The 24,104-nt window shown below is 41.8% G+C and overlaps 1 protein-coding gene and 2 pseudogenes across 1 annotated transcript in view; 2 read left to right on the top strand and 1 right to left on the bottom strand.

Moving 5' to 3' along the window:
• Positions 1 to 17,521, bottom strand: part of MARCHF6 (membrane associated ring-CH-type finger 6) — a 77,743-nt gene extending 60,222 nt beyond the window's left edge. The window contains exon 1 of the mRNA XM_059916105.1: positions 17,280 to 17,521. Within this exon, the coding sequence (XP_059772088.1) occupies positions 17,280 to 17,298 (19 nt within the window). The 5' untranslated portion in view covers positions 17,299 to 17,521. The remainder of the gene's footprint in view (positions 1 to 17,279) is intronic.
• LOC132363504 (small ribosomal subunit protein uS8-like) lies at positions 6,555 to 6,952 on the top strand (annotated as a pseudogene).
• Positions 17,522 to 17,641: 120 nt separating the features above from the next.
• The window catches only part of LOC132362117 (large ribosomal subunit protein uL24-like), a 44,940-nt pseudogene continuing 38,477 nt past the window's right edge, over positions 17,642 to 24,104 (top strand).

Below are 24,104 nucleotides of genomic sequence, written 5' to 3'. Positions count from 1 at the left end.
GACCTCGAAAGTGTCCAGTGTTGTTTTTCATCACTGCCTCCCCACCCTCGGGTCGTGAGTGGCAAATCTGCTACCTTCCTACGCTGGAGTAGCAGATTACCAGGCTTCTCTATGGAATCGAATCCGGATTTCCCATCACCCGAATTCCCAGTCACGGTGGTTGCCATGGTACGCAAAACGACTCCTTAATAGGGCCACAGAACGTGCAATCCTGGTCATCTAGAATCATCAGAGCAGAGCCGCTGATGCCCATGAGCATGGATTAGTTCTAGAATTACCACAGTTCTGTAGGTAGGAGCCAAACAAGCACTCAAAGTCATTCTCAACATCAGGGTATCGAAGCCAGAAGCGCTTAGACGCCCGTGAATTAACTTTAGTGACAGGCAAGGGCTACTGCAGGATCAACCACTCAGGGTGGGTTTGAGTGCGAGTGTGAGGAGACAGGTGCAGTCATAGGGCAAAGTGGTTCCACCTCATCCTGTCTCCCCGGCCAGCTCTCAGGCAGCTGCGGGAGTAGAAAGTAGGGCGCAGTAGCCACAGCGCGGCAAGGGGTGTCCCATAAGCAAGACACAGTGCAGAGGGAAGCAGCAAGAGACACCGCTGGGCTTACACGAACGAGGGTCACCACGAGGGTCGCCACGTCACCCTCCACCAACATGGTGGCTGGTCAGCCACCAGTTATACGGGGATGGGCTGGGGTGGGGCAGGGACAGCCTTTGTGGGCACACCTCGGCTAGCGGGACGCAGGGACAAACACCGGAAACAGTATCAACACGGGTGTGAACGGCTGATCGCCAGCCGGGCGCCTCCTAGACAGGGACCAGCCCCACAAGGTGACCTGTGTGGCGCAGGGAGCCGCGGCAAGGACGTCACAGCAGGAGACTGAGGGATGTGCCCACCCGCAGGAGGCACCATGTCTCCCCACACTCCCACAGCACGACTGCGAGGGGCGGGTGGGGTTGAGTGGGGTGGGACTGGAGAGACAGCACCTCCACTAGCAGGACAGAGAAACACGTGAATACGACCAGACACCGATCTTCAGTAGACTCCATCCTTCTGAAGGATGAACCAATAAACAGAAAACTAAGCAAACACAACAAATCTAAATCAAGGCCCGGAGCTCTGCTCGACAGTCTAAAGTACAGGACTGGACTCACATTGCCCTGCAAGGTCAAAACTATTTTTGCCGTAACACTAAGAGTGTTTTACTCTCATTGTCTTGCCATTGTACAGTGGAGTTTTCCAGAGGCTACATGAGACACCTGTTTGAATGCAACTGCCTCCCATTAAACCAGACATTTAAAAGGTACGTAAATATAAAACAAATCCACTCTTCTCACCAGTATTTTGGATTTAGAATATATAGTTATTTTCATTAAAAAAATTTTATATTAACACATAATGGGTGTGTTAAACGAATAAATATTTCTAAATTTTTTAATTCTCTTATACGGCAAATAAAAGCTCTTCTGAATCTTTTAGAAGAATTTACAGGGATCCTGAGACCAAAAAAGTTTGAGAACCACTGCTCTATCGTAGTGGTATGTTTAGGTATGCTGATAGATAGATAGACATAGATTTTGCTCATGGAACATGTGAAAAAAATCAGAGAATAACTATGGCTCTCTCAAAATACACATATGCATAAAATTATCATTATTGTATCAGGGACTTCACAAGCTCCACTGATTATATAAGAACAAGGAAAGGGAAGGGAACATTAGACTTCTGAATCACTTTGTTTTAGAACCATAGAAATCTTTTACATAATAATAAAAGTGGAAATCATATAATAATCCAAATGCAAAATAAACCAAAAACAAATCAAACAAATAAACCTGTGTATATCAAGCTTAATCACAGAAAATAATTACTTTAGACTTTAAAACATGATCATATATCCCCAAGTAGGCTATATCCAAAGACAGAAGGAACTATAAAGAAATCCTAAAGAGAATTCAATAATCATCATGTTAATAGTAATAACATTGATAGTTACTTTAAAACTTGGAGGATAAAGACAATAAGTATGATACTGGTACTGCGGTTATTTGTTTTAAAAAAATTATCTCTTAGAATACGTAAGTATTCATGGATGAAAAGATATCGTATCTGGGATTTCCTTTAAAACAATCCAGCAGAAGTGTGGGGAGGCAAGAGGGAAAGGGTTGAGATAAAAGAATTATCAACCATATGCTTGTATCTGTTGAACCTAGATGCTGGTTATACAGAAGTTTATTACATTAATCTATTTGTGAGTTTGAAATTTTGTATAATGAAACTTTAAAAAAAACAATCAAAGGTTAACATGCAATTTGTAAATATAATAGCTGAACTTTACTAACACTACCAAGTCCTATCTGTCTATCTATCTATTTATTTATTTATGACTGCGTTGGGTCTTCGTTGCTGCACGCAGTCTTTCTCTAGCTGCGGCGAGTGGGGGCTACTCTTCGTTGCGGTGCGCGGGCTTCTCACTGCGGTGGCTTCTCTTGCTGTGGAGCATGGGCTCTAGAGCGCAGGCTCAGTAGTTGTGACGCACGGGCTTAGTTGCTCGGCGGCATGTGGGATCTTCCCAGACCAGGGCTCGAACCTGTGTCCCCTGCACTGGCAGGTGGATTCTTAACCACTGCGCCACCAGGGAAGCCCACCAAGTCCAATTTTATCAGTGAAGTTCTTTAGCGGGAGGTCTTTGCATGTGGTTTATTTAACATACACACACAAATGTGAAAACTCATGTTAGCAATTTTCCTATTTCACTGACCATGTTTTTTAAAATGTGTTAAAACTTTCACTGGCTATTATCTTCATCAGGGAAAGAAGGCAAAATAAAATCTAAATAATCTGTCTCAACATTCCTAAAAGCCTAGTACTATGCAACCAACAACCCATTTCTAACTTAAAACCATTTCATCTAAATGACTGTAATACAGAATTTGGTCCAAGAAACAACATCACAAATCTCTTTTGCAGTACTGACTCTTGTTTTTCCCCACATGATGAAGTTGTGACTGAGTTTTGCTCAAGAGTACTTTATGAATAAATATTTCCCTAAATGGAAAGGCAAAGATTGTTGCTATAAATCAACCAGAATGGCGATAAGCCTCAGCTATAAAACTCTTCAAGGCAAACACTTAGCTGTTTAGCAGGCCCCGAGCCACACCTGATTCGCAGTGGCTTACCCACCCCTTATCAGGGAAATGGAGGCCAGGAAAAGCTACCTAAGAGATAGGCTGCAGCTGCCATTGCTCTATATCCTCAACTCAATTTCCTTAGCTAGTCCGTGTGCATGGAGTAGAAGCAATGAAAGGTTCTTCCCTGCCAATCTATATTCCAGGAGAAAAATCTGACACAAGGCACAGGTATATAAAGGTCATAGTTAAACATTCATTCTGGAAGAACACGTAAGAAACTATTAACAGTTGCTACTCTGGGGGGATCAGGGTTGGGGGAAATAAGTTCTTTCCTTATTTTATAAGTGTATGTTGCCTATGGTGCAGGTGTACCTCGGCATCCATGGACTGCTTCCAAGAGCCCCCTGTATCCCAAAACTCCAGGGCACTCAAGTCCCATAGTTGGCCCTCCGCATCTGCAGGTTCTGTCCACATCCACGGATTCAAGCAAATTCAGATGAAAATTCTGATCTGCAGTTGGTTGAATTTACAGATGTGACACCCACGAATGGGGCGGGGGCCAATACCATATAAGTACTGGAAAAAAATCTGCATATAAGTGGACCCAAGTGGCTCAAACCAGTGTTGTTCAAGTATCAACTGTATATATTCGTGTAGTATTTTGCTAATATCTTACTTAAAATTAATAGTTCCCTATATACTTATGTCCAAAAGCATGTACAAGAATGTTCATAGCAGCTCTATTCGTAATAATGCCTCCAAAATGGAAACTACCCAAATTGCCTAAATTTGGCAAATAAATTTGGATAAATTTTGGTATATTCATATAATTTAAGATAATACTTCATGGCAAAAAGAATAAACCAACCAAAACCACAAACCACAATTTGGATTTATCTCACAAAATGATGCTGAGTGATAAAGAACCCCAGACACAAAGAGTACCTACTCCTATACAATTCCACATGTAAAAAAATTCAAAAACATGTAAAACACATATCATCTAGAAAATAAGGATAAAGGTTCGCTCTAGAGAAAGGCAGCAATAAAGACTAGAAAACGAATGAAGATTCTAGATCAAGATGAAATAGTAGTTTTCTGCCTACTCCTCCTGCCAAGGACAGCTAAAAACCCAGGATATCATATACAAAACAAACATAAGAAAACTCGAAAAGGTGAAGAGAAGGCAGATCAGCAAAAGAAGCTGGGACGCCAAGGAACCACAAGGCAGTGAGTTCTCTGGATTTGTGTTCTGCCTCAAGTATCCTGGACTGGAGCCTGAGGTGGAGAAGCTGGCAAGCTAGAAACACCAATGAGAACAGACAAAAAAATTCCCCCCAAAGCTTGCTCTCTCTAGCCAAAGGACCAGGAAAGGGCAACTCAGCAAGACAGAAAACTTTATAGATAGTAACTGCTGCTGTACCCCAGCCAAACAGTACAAGAAAAAAATTCGACCCTACCACCACCTCTGACAGTCAAGAACAAGTGGGGAGTAGATTTAAGATTAGCAAACTCTATTTCTAATCCTAGCCCAACTATATTATCAAGCAAGTTAATGAGGAAATGAGGATTTAAAACCTAACCCGCAATTCCAAAAGACAACTTTTTGACTTTATCATACACACCCTGGTTATGTGATCAAGTTTTCTTGAATGTTTTATTTTTTCATAATTTAATGTCAATATCCTACATATATCTACCGCTCCAAATTTATAATTTTCTTCCTTTTGAACAGTAGATTTGCTCCCTCTAATGAAACACATTACTGAAATATAAGGGTAAAAATAACTAGTACAACAGCTAATTTTAAGAAGTAGTTTTATTACTAGTGAAGCTGGATATTTCCACATTTTGCCACGTTCTCTTTGTGAACTATCTATTCAAATTCTTCGTCCAGCTTACTAATTAGGGTCTTAACAATAAGAAGAGTCCAAAAAAATTCAGCAAAGGATTTGAACAGATACTTCAGCAAAGAAGGTCTACAAGTGAAAACAATGCTGACTCATTAAGGAATGCAAATTAAAAACACAGTTAAGATGCTAATGACTGTACAACAATGTGCTTATATTTAATGCCACTGAATTAGACACTTAAAGATGGTTAGAATAGTAAATTTTGTTATGTATTTTTTACATTAACAACAAAGTTTAAACCACAGTAAGATTACCACTACATACCTATTAAAATAAAAATAAAAACATATATACTCTTACCATACATCCAGCAATCCTATTCCTAGGTATTTAACCTAGTAAAATGAAAACTTGTGTTTGCACAAAAACCTATGTGAATTTCATTCATAATTCTCCCAGACTGGAAACAACCAACCCAAGCATTCCACAACTGGGGAATGGATAACTGTGGCACATCCCTACAACAGAATACTACTCAGCAATAAAAAGGAGCAAACTGCTGATACAGGCAACAATGTGACTACATCTCAAATGCATTATGTTAAGCTGTAAGAAGCCAGACTCAAACAGCTACATACTGTTTAATTCCACTTATGATGTTCTGGAAAAGACAAAACTATACACACAAAAACAGATCAGTGGTTGCCAGGGTCTGGGGGTGGAGCTGACCATAAAAAGACACGCAGTTATTTTGGGGAGTGAAAGAACTATATCTTGATTGTGGTGGCTACATGACTATCTGCATTTGTCAAAAACTCACAGACATTAAGTAACGAAAACTTTAAATACACTTTAATTTTAATAAAATCAAAAAGTTTTCTACAGTACTGGTGTCTAAACAGATGTAGGAAAAAAGAACAAATGAGAAAAGGTAACGACATGAAAAAAAATTAGTTCCCTCTCTAAAATGTGTTCTAATGAAGTTGTAGATTGAAATGTATCCCAATGAGCACATTTATTTCATCCGACCAAGTAGGAATTAATGTTGCTAGGGGCTGTGGAAATCATCAGCATTGGTCATCAAATATTTCTGGCACTCTGCTTTCTGGGTATGTGGCAGTACTGCACTTCCCTGTCACCTCTGAAATTATACCTGAACATGTGACTTGCTTTAGTCAATGAAATGTGAGTTATAGTGATGTGCATCACTTCTGCATAGAAGTCTTTGGGCACCAATGAACACAATCCATCACACTGCATTTTCTTGCCTCAACAACTGTGGAATCACGTGCTAAGCCACGGTCTCCAATCTAGATCTCCAAGTGACCAGCATTATTAGCAGGAGGATCTCTCCCCAGCCACACTGGACGTGATGTCAGTGAGAAACTTAACGCAACCCTCTGTTGCTCAGGTTTGGGGGAAGTTTGTGACTAAGACATAAATCAGTCCATCCTGTTTTATAAAGGATCTTAGCTGCTTCACAAAACTAAAACTAAAACAAGCAACAACCACCACCAACACAGAAAGTCAAAGAAAACTCTTTTCACCATCTTTCCGTGCTACGGCAATGGTGTGCATGAATGACCTGGCTGATGCTCTCAAGAGCATTAACAATGCTGAAAAGAGAGACAAATGCCAGGTTCTTGTCAGGCCATGCTCCAAAATCATCTGGTTTCTAACTGTAATGATGAAGCATGCTTACATTGGCAAATTTCAAATCACAGATGATCACAGAGCTGGGAAAATTATTGTGAACCTCACAGGCAAGTTAAACAAGCATGGAGTGATCAGGCCCAGATTTGAAGTGCAACTCAAAAATCTAGAAAAATGTCAAAATAACCTACTTCCATTCTGCTAGCTTGGTTTCACTGTACTCACAACCTCAGCTGGCATGAGGACCATGAAGAAACAAGACAAAAACACATAGGAGAGAAATCCTGGAATTTTTTTCCTAGGAGTATGTAACAATGTGCAAATAAAATGCCTCAATGGGGAAAAGGGGGGGGGAGGAGTCAAAGAAAAAATTATCTATTTTGTTTACTAGGATCAATCCCACCACCCAAAACCTCAAGAGAATAACAAGGCCAAGGCTACAAAAGGAGAGTGCAGTCTACAAAAGGTGCAGCCTGAGGCCCTTCACTAAAAATGAAATAATGTTCTGTGGTGGAGTAAGGCTCCACCAAGTTAACATGCAGTAAAATTACAAATCTTGCTCAGGCCAAAGTAAAATCAATGCACTCTGCTGGTTATGAATGCAAACTTACCTAGAACAATAAAACAAAGCTCTTCCTGGTTTTAAAGGGCAAATTTCTTCTGTTAAATCCTATGGCAACTTTTGTTGCTTTATTTGAATACTTAATATCTTCACAAAGCATACCTTTTAGAAGTTCCTAGCACAGAACCTAGCTCAGTAAAGTTTTTTTTGAACAAAACCTTCAAGTCCTTAGTGACTGAATATGGAGACAGCCCATGAGATGAAAGGGAGGGGGAACACCCAATAGTGTGCGAGGTTATCAAGTTGGTGCCAGCTGTGGAAGTCAACACCCATTCAAGGCTAGCCCATCCCATTAGTTTTTTTAGCCAACAATCCAAACATATTCTAAGTATCTACTATGAGAAAAAATGCAAAACAACTCTTAAAGTTTTGGGTACATCTTAACTCTTAAGCCATTCTCTACCCTGAAAGTTCTTTCACATAAGATTTCAAAATGTTTCCACTTTCCTTCTGGTGATAAACTAGTGATAATTTAATAAACAAAGGGTTTAATACACTTTTTTAGAACAGATTACATTTACAGAAAATATAAGGAGACAGGACAATGCTCCCCCGTACACAGTACCCAGTATCCCCTCTTATTAGCATCCTACATTAGGATGGTAGTTCTATTACACTTAATGAACCCATATTGACACATTATCATTACCTAACTCAACAGTTTATTCAGATTTCCTTGATCTTTACCTAACGTCATTTTCTATCCCAGAATCCACATTACATTTAATTGTCATGTCTCCTTAGGCGTCTCTTGGCTCTGGCAGTTTCTCACACTTCCCTTGTTTTTGATGACTTCGATTTTTTTTAAACTAATTAATTTATTTTTTGTGTGCATTGCATCTTCGTTGCTGCACGCAGGCTTTCTCTAGTTGCAGTGAGCACGGGTTACTCTTTGTTGCGGTGTGCAGGCTTCTCAGTGTGGTGGTTTATCTTTGTTGCAGAGCACGGGCTCTAGGCGCACAGGCTTCAGTAGTTGTGGCATGTGGGCTCAGTAGTTGTGGCTCACAGGCTCTAGAGCGCAGGCTCAGTAGTTGTGGCGCACAGGCTTAGTTGCTCCGCGGCATGTGGGATCCTTCCAGACCAGGGCTCGAACCCCTGTCCCCTGCATTGGCAGGCAGATTCTTAACAACTGCACCATCAGGGAAGTCCCCAGAATTGGTGTGATGTTTTTGCTCATGATTAGAGTGGGGCTGTGGGTTCTGGGGAGGAAAATCACATAGACAAAGTGCCATCTCATCACAGAATATGAACGGTACATTATCAACATGATTTTTATGACTGTTAATGTTGACCTTGATTCACCTGGTTGTAGTAACAAAGGATTTTTAATAGCTAATTATCAACAAAAATTTTATAATTAGTAGCTACGATTACAGTAAACAAATATTAAAAATACATTAAAAAACAGTATTCAAAATATCTGTGGATAACCTATATAGCTAAAACCAGAAGTGTGACTACATAAATTGTGGTACATTCACTACACGAATGTCTATAGCCCCTTAAAAATAGCAGTTGGGCTTCCCTGGTGGCGCAGTGGTTGAGAATCTGCCTGCAAATGCAGGGGACACGGGTTCGAGCCCTGGTCTGGGAAGATCCCACATGCCGCGGAGCAACTAAGCCCGTGAGCCACGGCTGCTGAGCTTGCGCGTCTGGAGCCTGCGCTCCGCGGCGGGAGAGGCCGCGACGGTGAGAGGCCCGCGCACCATGATGAAGAGTGGCCCCTGCTCTCCGCAACTGGAGAGGGCTCTCGCACGGAAATGAGGACCCAGCACAGCCAAAAATAAAAAAATTAAAAAAAATTAAAAAAAAATAGCAGTTATATGACAATATGGAAGTATGCATAATGTTAAGTAAGCAAAGCAGGAATGAAAAAATGAATACACACTGTTCTTACAACTAGGGAAAAAACCCAAAACAGCCTAAAAGAGAAAATACAAAAAAATGATAGCCATTATATTGGTTAGATGAGAACACGGGTGATTTTCTTCCCATTTTCCCGGTTTCTACTGTTTCATTGCTACTTCTACAATTACAAGAAAAAGAAATTTTTAACTGCTAAAATTCTGTGGAAAAACACTTCCTTTTTGACTGTGAAAGTATACCTATTTTTTTTAAATGTGGATTTGGTAATTAGGCCTTGAAAGCATACATTTAAATTCCAATTCTCCATATATCCCAAAGCTTAGTTATTTCTTATCTCTCCAGATTACTGATCATTACAAAACTAACATTCACCTATACTATTGCTCCTGGGAGCCTGAAAACTACATCTGCCTTGCTGACTAGGCTTGAGTTACATGCTGTCAATGAGAAGCTCTTCTGTGGGATCATAAGATGGAGGGAAGGAGTAAAGCCATTTCCTACTTCTGGCTCTAAAAACAGCAGTGGCAGCTAACTGCAGGTACTGTGGACTCCTGCAGTAGTTACAGAGTTCGTGGTAAGGATTTTGCCAGCAGTGGACAAATGCAAAATCAGCAGCACAGGCAATAACTCCCAAGTTTTAGCAGGAGTGTGCCAAGTATCAATGTATTGAATATTTCCTCTCAGCTCCAAATTTATCCTTCAGTACCACCTGTTCAGTGATAAGAAACTGGACTGTTTTAAACAGTTTTTAAAAATAAATTTGTCGGTAGAGGGTGCTGGAGGAACAACACAGGAGGACTGGAGCACTCCTTGCTCCCGCTGCACTGTCAGGTTTGCTTTAGTAACCAACTTCTCACAGCCCCACTGACATCAGCTCAACACACTCCAGGCCTTGCGCGCACAGTGGTACCCTAACTCTGTCTGCATGCCTCCCCGTCAACCTTGAGTCTCCTGCATGCACCCTGGAGGGTTGTTTCCTGCTCGCCCGGAAACTGTGCACGAGCTCTGGCTTGGACAACTCCATACTCCTCCAATGAGGTCTGAACCACAGCTGTGAGGAGGGGCCCTCACCCCTCCCCAGTCTGTCCCTACTTGGACATTTTCCCTCAGGCCCAGGGTACCTTTTACCGTAGTCCTTACATCTTTATAATTATTCTCTTATCATAGGTTAATAATTCTTTCAACTTTCTCTAGTTAAGTTACTGTGTTTTCTGCCTCCTCACTGGATCCAAAGTGCAAAGGAAAAAGAAGATTTAAAGAAGAACCAAGTGGAAATTTTAGAAGTGAAAAATACAGACAGTGTGGACTCACTCCTGGACTCAGGCTCAACAGCAGTGGTTGTCTCAAGAAAAAGCACTTGTATTATTCTTTGGAGTTACCAGCTGAACTGCTTCCCCACCTCCACCTCCCACGAAACACCATTTTTACTATAAACAAAACAAAACAAAACAACAACAACAAAATGACAATTATTCAGACAGATTTGGGTATTCGGCAGGCATTGTGTCACAAAAGAATGAAGGGAGCCTAAGAACCAAGGAAAACACTGACAATATTTGCTGCCAATGACAAAAATAAAACTTCCAAGCAAATATTAGGATTTTAGAAAACCTATATCCACCACAATAAGAACGACAGCTTCTCCAATACCTAAAGCCCTTCTGAGATAAGTGGTGACGTTAATGAATGTGACTTTTATGTTACAGAGGAAAATGTGTCAAGCTTTGGAAGATTTGCATAACTTGATTCAACAGCTACCAAATGATCAATACATGAGGTTACAAAGCCATGCATGAGTAAAAAACAATGGATTTTTAAAAAGTTTTACTGAGGAATAACGGACAGCCAATAAAATACGCTTACTTAGAGGATATCACTTGATAACGCTTGACACTGGTAAGACTGTCACCACAATCAAGATAATGAACATATCCATCACCACCAAAATTAACTCATGCTCCTTTGTAATCCAGCTTCATCTCATCCTTCTCTCACCCATCTTGTTCCCTCCCAACTAACTGTTCTCCGCAGCACGTATAACCATCTAGTCATGCCATATAATTTATTACATGTTTATTTTCTGTCCTCCCCTGCTCCTCTACCAAGCCAAAAACAAGAACATAGGCTCTATGAAAGAAGGGATTTTGTCTATTTTGTTACCAGCCTAGCCCAAGTACATAAAATAGTGCCTGGCTCGTAACAGGTGCTCAATAAACACTTGTCAAATAAGTGCATGTATGCTTGCCCATAAGCATGCCAAAGCAGTGAAAGTTGATCTGTGGCAAGAAGAATGAAGCAGGCATTACTGGAAGCAGAGGTGAAAGACCATGTGGTTCTAGAAAGACAGTAACTAGCTGTCTGGTTCTGACAACTTCCTATCCTTTTAACCCATTACTTCCAAATCTAAGTCACCTCAAGGTTTTACCATAATAGATACAGAACATGATCAATTATGATAAAGTTCAGCTTCATCCCTTCCCAATGAATATAATTCATAAAGCATAAAAAACAATTGTTTTGGCAGTCCATAAAAATAGGCTGATGAGATTTTATATTACATTCTGCTAGTGTGAGCAGTAATTTAGAAAAATGAAAAAGAAAAACGTCAGCTCTATATATCACTGGGCTGAACTGAGAGCACACTACTATGGCAAAACGTTTAATATCTTAATGAGAGTTTCATACATCAATACTTGCAACATTTATTCCAATGTTGCAGTGCTTTTACTTTTAAAATATGTATATCCTTGAGCAAAGAACAGATTTTTTTTTTTGAAACTGAAAAATATCAGTGCTTTGCAGGATCAGACTCCTAATCGATAAAATGAGGAAGATCTAAGATCTCCTCAAGCTCTGAAGTTCAAATATTTGATGATAGAGAGCAGTTTACCTAACAGAACTTCTTTCAAAATAGGAGTCAATCCTCTTACACCCTGCCCCTGCCCTACCAACTAAGTTTACCTAATATTCTAAATGCTTTGTTGTCATTTCAACAACTTTTCATTTCACCTTCACTAGGAGTAGATTCTGTCTCAAGAAACCACTTTCTTTGCTCAACCATAAAAAGCAACTCCTCATCTGTTAAAATTTTATCATGAGATTACAGAATTCAGTCACATCTTCAGGCTCCACTTCTAATTCTATTTTTCTTGCTATTTGCACCACACCTGCAGTTACTTCCTCCACTGAAGTCCTGAACCCCTCAAAATCATCCATGAGGGTTGGAATCAACTTCTTCCAAACCCCTATTAGTGTTGATATTTTTGCCTCTTCCCATGAATCACAAATGTTTTTTTAAATTTTATTTTTTTTTTATTGAAGTATAATTGATTTACAATGTTGTGTTAGAATCACAAATGTTTTTTTTTTTTAAGAAACTGATATTCTTTTTTAACTTTTTTATTTATTTATTTATTTATTTATTTTTGGCTGCGTTGGGTCTTCGTTTCTGTGTGAGGGCTTTCTCCAGTTGCGGCAAGTGGGGGCCACTCCTCATCGCGGTGTGCGGGCCTCTCACTATCGCGGCCTCTCTTGTTGCGGAGCACAGGCTCCGGACGCGCAGGCTCAGTAATTGTGGCTCACGGGCCTAGTTGATCCGCGGCATGCGGGATCTTCCCAGACCAGGGCTCGAACCCGTGTCCCCTGCATTGGCAGGCAGATTCTCAACCACTACGCCACCAGGGAAGCCCCCACAAATGTTCTTAATGGCATCTAGCATAGTGAATCCTTTCCAGAATGTTTTCAATTTACTTTGTCCAGATCCATCAGAGGAATCATTATCCATGGCAGCTATAGCCTTATGAAATGTATTTCCTAAATAATAAGACTTGAAAGTTGAAATTACTTCCTGATCCATGGGCTACAGAATGGGTGTTGCGTTTGCAGGCATGAAAACAACACTCATATTGTTGTACATCTCCATCAGAGCTCTTGGGTGACCAGGTACATTGTCAATAAGCGATATTTTGAAAGGAACCTTCTTTTTTTCTGAGCAGTAGGTCTCAACAGTGGGTTTAAGATATTCAGTAAACCATGTTGTAAACAGATGTGCTGTCATCTAGCCTTTGTTGTTCCATCTACAGAACAGAGGCAGAGTAGATTAAGCATAATTCTTAAGCGCCCTAGGATTTTTGGAATGGTAAATGAGCAATGGCTTCAGCTTCAAGTCACCAGCTACATTAGCCCCAGCAAGAATCAGCCTGTCCTTTGACGCTCTGAAGCCAGGCATTGACGTCTCCCCTCTAGCTATGAAAGTCCTAGGTGGCATCTGCTTCAAAGATAAGGTTGTTTCATCTACACTGAAAATCTGTTTTTCAGCGTGACCACCTTCAAGAATTATCTCAGCTGGATCTTCTGGATAACCTGCTGCAGCTTCTGTGTCAGTACTTGCTGCTTCACTTTGCACTCTGGTGTTATGGAGACAACTTCTTTCCTTAAACCTCATGAACCAAACTCTGCTAGCTTTAAACTTTTCTTCTGCAGCTTCCTCAACTTTCTCAGCCTTCACAGAATTGAAGAGAGCTAGAGCCTTGCTCTAGATTAGGCTTTGGCTTTAGGGACTGTCATGGCTGGTTTGATCTTCTCTCCAGACAACTAAAGCTTTCTCTACATAAGCAATATGGATGTTTCTTATCATCCATTTGTTCACTGCAGGAACACTTTTAACTTTCTTCAAGAACTCTTCCTTTACATTCACAACTTGGCTAACTGGTACAAGAGGCCTAGCTTTCAGCCTATCTCGGATTTCAACATGCTTTCCTCACTAATCTTAACCTATCTCTAACTTTTGATTTAAAGTGAGAGACATGCGACTCTTCCTTTCACTTGAATACTTAGAGTTCATTACAGAGTTATTAATGGCCTAATTTCAATATTGTTGGGCCTCAGGGAATAGGGAGGCCCCAAGGAGAAAAAAAGAAACGGGAACAGCAGTTGGTGGAGCAGTGAGAATACACACATTTACCTATTAAGTTCACTGTCTTTGTGGGCACAGTTCATGGTGTCCCAAAACAATTACAACAGTAAATCATAGATCACCATAGCAAATATAATAATAATGAAAAAATTTGAAATATTTGAAAGAATTACTAAGATGTGACACAGAGACATGAAGTGGGCAAATGCTTCAGGAAAAATGGCACCTATAGACTTAATGCAGGGTTGCCACAAACTCTCAATTTGTAAAAAAAATTAATATCTGCAAAGCTCAATAAAGTGAACACAATAAAACAAGGCATGGCTGTATTATAAGAATGGATTATAAAACTGTTGATTTTACAAAAATAAAACTTAATACACTGAACACTTTAGAGATCTTTAATACCTAGCAAACACATAATATGAAGGGTCAAAATCCATCTGGCAAACAACCCATTTTCTAATAGAATTCAGTCTTGTTTACTACAAATATGAAACATTCTGAGCATTATAACATCATATATGGTACCATGAGAAGGAAAGCAACATGCAACTTTTAAAAGAGATGGAAGAGCTTAACAATCTCTTTGCAGGTTGGCATTTCAGATTTCTGTTTGCTCAGATTAACATATTAAAAAATAGATAAGTGAAGAACATCAACAGTGTTTTTAACGAGTGATAAAATTTAAAGATTTAAAAAATTTTTATTTTCTTTATGTTTAGCCATATTTTCCAAGTCTCCTACCAAAAAAAAAAAAAAATGTTTCTTTTATAATCAAATAAAAACCCAATTGCATTTTTTTAATTTAAGAAATAACCTGTAATAACTCATTCAGCAAACAGAAGTTGTCTCCAAGCTTTTTGGTGTCTTCACTTTGTCATTTTTATCCTGAAATCTTCTGTAATCCTCCTTTTCCTTCCAGCATTTTTTCAAGTTAAATTTACACTAACTTTGAAAATTTCAGAAGACTTCCAATTTGGAATTATGCAAAATTAGGCATGAGCAGTATTAAGATTCACTTTCATTTCATGACTAACAGTGTCATAAAACACATGCAAGGTAAAGCTTTGTCAAATTATGTAGATAATTCATCTTATAAAGGGAGTGACAAAAATACAGTCATCTCAACACTGGACACTGGGTATCCACTTATAAATTTAACCACGGAGTCTGTCAGACCTGAGTTGGAATCTTGCCTCTGACATCTGTTACCTGTATGACCTTGGGCAAGTTACTTAATCATACTAACCCTCAGTTTCCTCATCTGTAGAAAGGGAATGGTGCCTACCTAAAAGTCTTAAGAGCGTTAAATGAGATGTGTATAAAATGTTTAGTGAAGTACATGCCATCCATCAAGTCCTCAGTAAATGTCAGTTATTTCAATAGAGAACAGTGTTCAAGTCAGTAGATAAATATCATTTGTACTTTACCCCGACTGAGGGGGGTGGGCAGTGCATTAGAAGCACTCGGAAAATATTTCTTTCATGAGTCCACCTTTGCGATTCTGCAATTCCTGAATCACCACTATCATACGGTAAGTGTATGCAAGTACTAAGTGCTTAAGCTCAAAGAATGGGAATTTAATAAAACATGCCAGTATATATCAATTGATAAATCAATAAACACATTCATTACTAGAGTGAGTCATTAAAATTTGAATCCAAAAGGATGTATGGATGTAGATGGAAATTTACACACTAAGACCACCTGTCAAAAGAAAGTAATTCCTAACCTCCTCAGCAGTTTCACTTTACTATTTTTTCCAAAGGAGTCTCCTGTGGTGATTACCTTTCACTCACGGCATATAATAAAAACAACTCAGGCATAATGAAAGGAAAACTGTGTAATCAGGATACCTAGGTTCAAATCTTTCTCTTACTAGGGTGTGAAACTTGGACAAACTATTAAAATAACTAACTTCCACACCTATAAAAGATAATAATACCTACCTACTCCATAGGGATCTTAGATCAAATGTGAAGGCATGTAACTATGCTTTGTAAACTGTCAAGTATAACATGCAAATATCATTACAGTTGAGGTTTTCCTATCGAAAGACTTCTTTAAAAAAAATGATAAATTGATCCCCTCCACGCATCACATATACAGACAACATCAAACTTTTCATCACCCATTACTGCACACCACGACAGTCCCTAACGATCTTCATTTAAAATCATCAAAATCGCAACCCGTAAGGTTGCAAGACGCTTATATCCCCACATAATAAACCCAAAGCATAAATGTATCTTCACCGATAACCGCAACAACAGGAAAGCGATTAGGAATTTCCTCTACACACTCACGAAATTATTCGATAAACTCTAAAAAGATAAAACTGCTTAAAAACAACCTAACTACCTTCTACGGATTAGCAAATGCGTTTCACTAGTCACAGATGTTCAGTCATGTCTTCACTTCTGTATTCAGTTCACAAGAGTCAGCTTGTTCCAGAACAGCCACATCCAAAACACACGCACTCACAAAGCAAAACACACACACAAAACTCTGCTTATTGGTGCCAGAGACTAAACACAAAATAAACTACACCGAAACAAAGAGCCTTCCTGATTCGAATAACCTCGGTGGCCCTGCCTCTGCCTCGCTTAGTAAACAAACTACTAGGGGCCACGCAAGCAGAGGGCAAGGTTTTTAAATACGAGGTCAGTTCACTCCACCAGGCCGTCACCTGGCGGGGTATTTTTCGCGAAGTTTCAGTCAACAAAGAAGTTTTATCGTTAAAGGGTCGGGCCCGGAGAGCGAGGGGCAAAGCGACATAAAGAAAGACAAAACCAAGTGGGGGAAGGGCGTGGAAAACGCCCCCAAACTTCGTGCAGCGACCACGGCGCCGTCACCCCCAACCCAGGACTGGTGGGACAGAGGGGGCGGGGAGCCACGCCGGCCGCGGCCGCCGCAGCCCGACGCCCCCGGCCCGGGCAGGGGTCCTGCCCTCCGCGCGCGCGCGCGGGAAACGGCGGGGGGCGCCGAGGGGTCACCTCCTGCTCCCTGCCGCCCCTCGAGCCCGCCGCTCGGCGGACAAACGGCCCCGGCGCCGGCCCAGCCGCGATCCCGCCCGCCGGGTCCCGCCGCCGTCACCGCGCGCCCCCGCCCCGAGCCGAGGCGCCCCCGCCGCTCCGCCCGGGCCTCGCCGCCCGCCTCGAGCGCCGCGGACCGGGCGCGGGCCCGGCCCGCACCCGGGCGCCAGAGCAAGGGCGCGGGCGCCGCCGACTTACCTTCCTCGGCGGTGTCCATCTTGTCTGGGGCGGGGGGGCGGCGGTGACGCAGCCGCCAAGCTCCCGCGGCGGAGGCCTGAGCCTTCCGGCCGGGGCGGGGGAAAGGGAAGGGGAGGAGGGAGGAGGGAGCGGAGCCGGGCCCGGGCAGGTGCGTTGCTCAGGTGCGAAAGAGGAAGCTAGAGGAAGGAGAGAAGGGGACAGGGAGAGGGAGAAAGGCTGACATAAAACGGGCGAGAGAGGGGAGGGGGAGGGGCGGGGAAAGCGGAGGGGAGAGGCCTGGGCGGGGCGCGGAGGCGGAAGGGGCGGGGCGCGTCAACGACAAGTGCCGTCACTTCCGGCGGCGGCCGCGGGGGCGTTGCGGCGCCCTTCGCGGATAGCGGGTGGTTACTCTCGTGGGCGGCGGACCACAGGGGGTTTGTCCCCAGGGCTGCGCGGGGCAATGGGGCTGAAACCTTAGAAGGAGCTGAGTTCTAATGACCCCGAGGGAGGCGACACAGAAGGCGCGGAGCTGAGGGAGGAGAGCAGCGGGAGCGAGCGCCTGACGGCGAGGTGGCGAGCCCAGCGCCGGCCCGGGCGCGGTGCAGACTAAGGCGGGTCTCAGAGCTGAAGAGTTACCTGGGCGCCTGTGAAAATACAAGTTCGGCGCCCCCCTCCCTCCCGCCCCGAGATTCTGGTGCCGCGTGTTTGGAGTCGGCCCAGGGATATGCATTTTTGTTCCGCACGCGGGCACTTCTGATGCACGTTTTGAGGAAGTACTGAAATGTCACTTAAATTAAAAAGGCAAGCTCTAACTCTACCACAATCCCTCCCAGGGAAACTTCATTTGCCTGGAAGGACTGCTTCAATAACCTGCTTAGGCTGGAGGCTGCAACACCCTCCTGTAAGGGAAATCGGTTCAGATACGGACAGGGCTTGATAACACTGCGTGTCGGACGCTTACCTGGCCGGAGCTAAATTGCTTCGGACTGAGCTCTGCTTCCATCAGTACAGCACCTTTCCTCACCGTAATCCCTGGCTTGTTGTCTCAAAGAAGAACTATGTAGAAAATAACAAGTTAGAAAGGTCACCACTTTTAGAATCACCTGAGTAGAACTAAAAGTGTCTCTAATCCGAAGGAAATCTATTTTAAAGAATATGCAAATGACTTGCATATAGATTAGATATATGATACATTCAGGAATGCTAGCAATCTCTTTTCCATCTGTGTGAGTGAAGGAGTTGGGAAGACGCCCTCCCCCAAGCCTCATCAATCAGAATGAGACTTAGAATAAAAATAACGAAGTGGGCCCTCTTCCCTTTTGTGGCCGTCGCTGAAGCGCCAGCGGCCGAAATGAAGTTCAATCCCTTTGTGACTTCTGACCGAAGCAAGAACCCGAAAAGGCATTTCAATGCGCCTTCCTACATTCGCAGGAAGATTATGTCTTCCCCTCTTTCTAAAGAGCTGAGACAGAAGTACAATGTCCGATCCATGCCCATCTGGAAGGACGATGAAGTTCAGGTTGTACGAGGGCACTACAAAGGGCAGCAAATGGCAAAATAGTCCAGGTTTACAGGAAGAAGTATGTCGTCTACATTGAACGAGCGCAGCGGGAGAAGGCTAATGGCACGACTGTCCATGTGGGCATTCACCCCAGCAAGGTGGTTATCACCAGACTAAAACTGGACAAAGACCACAAAAAGATCCTCGAACATAAAGCCAAATCTCGCCAAGTAGGAAAGGAAAAGGGCAAATATAAGGAAGAAACAATTGAGAAGATGCAGGAATGAAGTAATCTTGTATACAACTTTCATTAAAAACTGTTAAAATGAAAAAAAAAGAAAAAAAAATAATGAAGTGGAATCCTCTGTAGAGAGAGCAGCCCTTGAAGACTAATGTCACCGATTTGACCAGAGTCACTCATGTTACCCAAGGTAGGAGAGAATTCAAAGTCTTGACACGATAATGGAGGCCCGCTGATTTCAAGGGCTGACCTTGAGAACTGAGCATATTTAAGCTTTTTCTTAAATATGTTTAGACTATATTATCTCCCAAGAAATGGAATCTGAAGGAGGCTCATACCCCAGTCCCCACCCCTCCCGCCCAACCGGACAAGCACTCACATCCCCTGTAAGGCCTGTGGCACAGCACTCAACTCAGACCAGGGTCACAGTTCAGGACCACCAGACCCAGCCTCGGGTTGTACAGCAAAAGCGGGAAGGATTCTGAGAGGTAGACTTCGAGATTTACTGAAGGAAGTGCCAGTGGTCTTTCCGGGCAGGTATGTGAACCTCCAGGCGGTAGACCTGGGTTAGGATTGGAGGGATGTGGGTGTATGCGGTGCGGGTGGAGGGCTCCCTCCTTTTGTCTTTCTGTGTCTTCCTTTGTGATGCTCAAAGGAAGGTTACTTCTAGAGTTGAGAATTGCCCCAACCTTTTTTCATTCAGCCTTTGGAGGTTAAACCTAAGAGTAATCAACCAATATTTGTTGAGTCCCTAGTATGTGCCAGGCATTGGTCCTCACAACAAACCCTTTGAGATACATAAGGCAGTCAGACGTCTCTTGGTTACCAACTAAGCTAGTAGACAAAAGGGAGGAATGGACTGTCGACATGAACAAACTGTGACAAGGGTAGTGGTCCAGTGGGCCTCAGGAATTGCTGGAACCAGAGTCCCCTCTCTGCCCCCATCCCTCTGCTCTGCTTCTCTCTGCACATCAGCTTCTTGTTGTCACACCAGTTTCCTCCACATGGCTGGGGACAAGGCCCCTGATAGCTCTCAAGGTCATATCTTCAGCCTCACCATCAGACAGGCCAAGGGTGACGATCTCTGGTCTCAAGTCAACAATTCCTAGGGAAGGACAGTTCATTGGTCCAGCTAGGTGCCCATCCCTGAACCAAATGATGAAGGTCTGTAAGAACATAACGTGTACACCGCCATTGAACTACATTACTGAAGTGCAGAAAGAACATGTCCCACAAGAAAAGGGAGGACAAAACAATAGATATGTATTATAATTAGAATTCTCGTTGTTTTCAAACAAGGACACCAAGATTGTATAGAAATATTTTTATTCGCCGAACTTATCCAAGGAAACCAGTTAGAATTCATACAGAATTTCAACCTGAGAAAAAGTTATTTTGATCAAAAGAGACACTTAAAGGTATAGCATACACGTGGTTCCAGCCTCTGTGTGTGTGTGTGTGTGTGTGTGTGTGTGTGTGTGTGTGCGCGCGCGCGCACTGTGCCACGAGGATACTATAGCTTAGTAATTCTGGGTTTCCATATAGCAATCAAAGGAGCAACAGGGGATGTGTGGGAAGACAACAGTATAATTTTTTGAGCACCAACTCTAACAAACTAACAATAACAATAATTAACCTAACTCCCTATTATGTCCAATGAACGTTAATAGCAATCTTGCAAAGCAAATATTGTAGCCATTTCACAGATGAGGAATCTGAGACAGCTGATAAGTAACTTGCTTTTGGCCATATGTAGAAGAGGAACCAAAATTAAAGCACAGGTCTGTCTGACTCCAGACCTCTAATTTTTAAACCTCACCTGTTTACCATTTGCAGCCACCCTCTTTTTTTTTTTTTTTTAAATTCCTACCCTTATTCTCTTTTTTTTTTTTTTTAATTTATTTATTTATTTATTTATTTTTGGCTGTGTTGGGTCTTCGCTTCTATGCGAGGGCTTTCTCTAGTTGCGGCAAGTGGGGGCCACTCTTCATCGCGGTGCGCGGACCTTTCACTATCGTGGCCTCTCTTGTTGCGGAGCACAGGCTCCAGACGCGCGGGCTCAGTAGTTGTGGCTCACGGGCCTAGTTGCTCCGCGGCATGTGGGATCTTCCCAGACCAGGGCTCGAACCCGTGTCCCCTGCATTGGCAGGCAGACTCTCAACCACTGCGCCACCAGGGAAGCCTCAGCAGCCACACTCTTAACACTGCCACTAAACTCTCAACTTTTTACCATGAGCCCATGTTTAGATAGAAGCCCAAGAGTTTACAACAGTTGCACAGAAGTTGCACAGAATTGCTGCTTACCAAGTATACATATGATAATTAAGTAAAGTGCCTTACTATAAGCTTAACGTTAACGTCTATAAATTATTGAAGGCAGTTTATGGCATTATCTTAACATTAAACTCTTTCCTTCCTTACTATCTTCCTTTCCCTCTCATCTCATCTTCCCTTCCCTTCCATTTTTCTATTCCATTTCTCCTCCCTTCCTGCTATGAGACACAACAGTAATGTGGGCAAGAACATGGATGCTGAAGGGAGAGACATGCAGGTGGCAGAGAGAGAAGACTGGTGTGGTTGGACAATTGATTATGTTGAATAATGATGACCAGATTTCCCACTGTTGGAGAAAATACTAACATGGAAAAGGGGAAGGCTAGAAAAAACCCTGAGGTGTTGGATTGGAAATATAGGTATCATTAGGAACTCATTTTTTAAAATGTAAACAAATATAGAAATATATATAGTTGACCCTTGAAAAATGTGGGGATTAGAGGCACTGACCCACTGCTCAGTTGAAAAGCTGAGTATAACTTTATAGTCAGCCGTCATATCTGTGGTCCCACGTCCTTGGATTCAACCAACCTCAGAAGGTGTAGTACTGTAGTACGTATTTATTGAAAAAATATCTGAGTATAAGTGGACCCATGCAGTTCAAACCAGTGTTGTTCAAGGCTCAACTATATATGTATGTCTGTAGATATCATATATAATATATATCAGATATTAAATATATACGCTAGGAAATATATATTATTTAATATTATGTGTACGTTATATACATTTCCTAGTTCTGTCCTCTGAGAGGATAGACATGCAGTGATATCTCAGTAGCTATGAGCACACTGAGTATACAGATTTTGGTTTCTAATACCATGCTCCACTAAAAGGAACCAAGACTGTATGATCCATAATGATAGACACATGTCATCAGACATTTGTCCAAACCCATAGAATGTACAAGACCAAGAGTGAACTGTAATGCAAACTATGGACTTTGGGTGATCATGATGTGTCAATTCTATCAATTGTAGCAAATATACCATGGGGGATGTTAATAATGGGGGAGCCTATGTAGGGGTATATGGAAATCTCTGTACCTCCCTCTCACTTTTGCTGTGAAACTTAAACTGCTCTAAAACAAAATAAAGTTCAAAATTTTCAAAAAATATTTATATGGGAAAAAAAGAGGAACCAAGACTCTCTGAAGAAATGTCAGATTTTAGGGCTGGAGCAGGAAAACTACAAGATAAGCCTAGAACATCTTGTGCAGAAATTAAGGAAAGGCTCAAAAACTGATAGGGCCATGCTAAAAGGATAAAGAAACTGGCTCAAAGAGGCTCCCGTTGGCCATGCTGAGGACAATTTGAGCATGAAAATAAATATTACAGTAACAGATTATAACCTATTAAGTAAAATAGGAATTCATGAGCTCACCATGATATAAATCAGTAGGGAGAGAAAAAAGCTCTTCCTTTGCAGTATAATGCCAACCGATAAATGTAAAAGGAATGATAAAAACAGAAAATCACTTTGCAGTATAATTCCAACCAATAAATGTAAAAGGAATGATATAAACAGAAAATCACTTACCAACCTGACAGTGGTTCAGACTGGAGTTGTCAATGGAGGCTAAGAATGGGTGAAGTTTCAATGAGGAACAGGATTTTAGCATATTATTGGAACATTTTCCAACAGTTAAAAAGAAAAATAGTAGTTTTACAGTGAAGACATCAACATGAGTAGATAATCAAGGTCAACATCACCAGTGATGGGACAGATTGACATAACGAGAAAATTGAAGTTTGTCAGGAATGCATGCCTGAGTCTGGGCATGAGGAAACATCCAGTGGAATCAAGTTGAGTGTCAGCCTACGGAATATAAGGGCTGTATTCTCTTAAACTCTCAAGGACATGATAGACAGAATGACTGAGGAACTGTTCCAGATTGGAGGAGTCCAAAGAGACGTGACAACTAAATGCAATGTATGAAGGAATCCTAGACCTGAAAACTAAGACATTTGTGGGACAGTTGGCAAAATTAAAATTTGAATAGGTTCTTTGAATGGTAGTGTTGTATCGGTGTTGATTTCCTGACTTCTTGGGAGGTCCTTGTTTAGGGAAATGCACATTAGAGTATTTAGAGGTGATGTAGAATCAGGTCTGAAGCTTGTAGTGAAATGGTTCAGAAAAAGACTAAGTGTGTGTGTGTGTGTGTGAGAGTGAGAGAGAGAAGTTAAAAGTTGGTGAATCTGGGTGAAGGCAATATCAGAGTTTTTTTGGACTGTACTTGCAACTCTTCTGTGAGTCTGAAATTATTCTGAAATCATTTTTTAAAATTAAAATTGCTACGTGCTAATGGAACTATAAAGCAGTGGTTCTCAGATCTGGGAAGTCTCAGTCATTAGCACCTTTGACTATCTGATAAAATCTGTGGGCTTTTTTCCCAGAAAAACTGCATAAACACAAAATGTTGCATACAATTTCCAGGAGTTCATGGTTGCCTTCAAGTCCAGGCAGAAACCTCAGGTTAAAAGAGCTTCTCATTTAAAGTACTGAGAAAAATGATGATGTTTACTTCCCTTTCCAAGAATATAGCAGGCTAGGTTATTTAGAACAACAGTTGAAAATACTTGATAAAATATTAAAAACATATTTGTAAAACCACTGAAGAGTTGACAAAAATAGTAAAGCAACTAGCAGGCCAGAATCTAAGGACGGGATATAAATGGAACATGGCAGTTGCTTTTGCTCTGCTGATTACAGGCAAACTTTGAACCTGAATTTTGACGGCTTCCAGGGGCAAGAATAACAACTATCAAAG

This window comes from Balaenoptera ricei, chromosome 3 (genome assembly GCF_028023285.1).
Source record: "Balaenoptera ricei isolate mBalRic1 chromosome 3, mBalRic1.hap2, whole genome shotgun sequence".
NCBI classification, from domain to species: Eukaryota; Metazoa; Chordata; class Mammalia; order Artiodactyla; family Balaenopteridae; genus Balaenoptera; species Balaenoptera ricei.
Note: the sequence above shows the minus strand (reverse complement) of the source record. Positions and strands in the feature narration are given on the sequence as shown.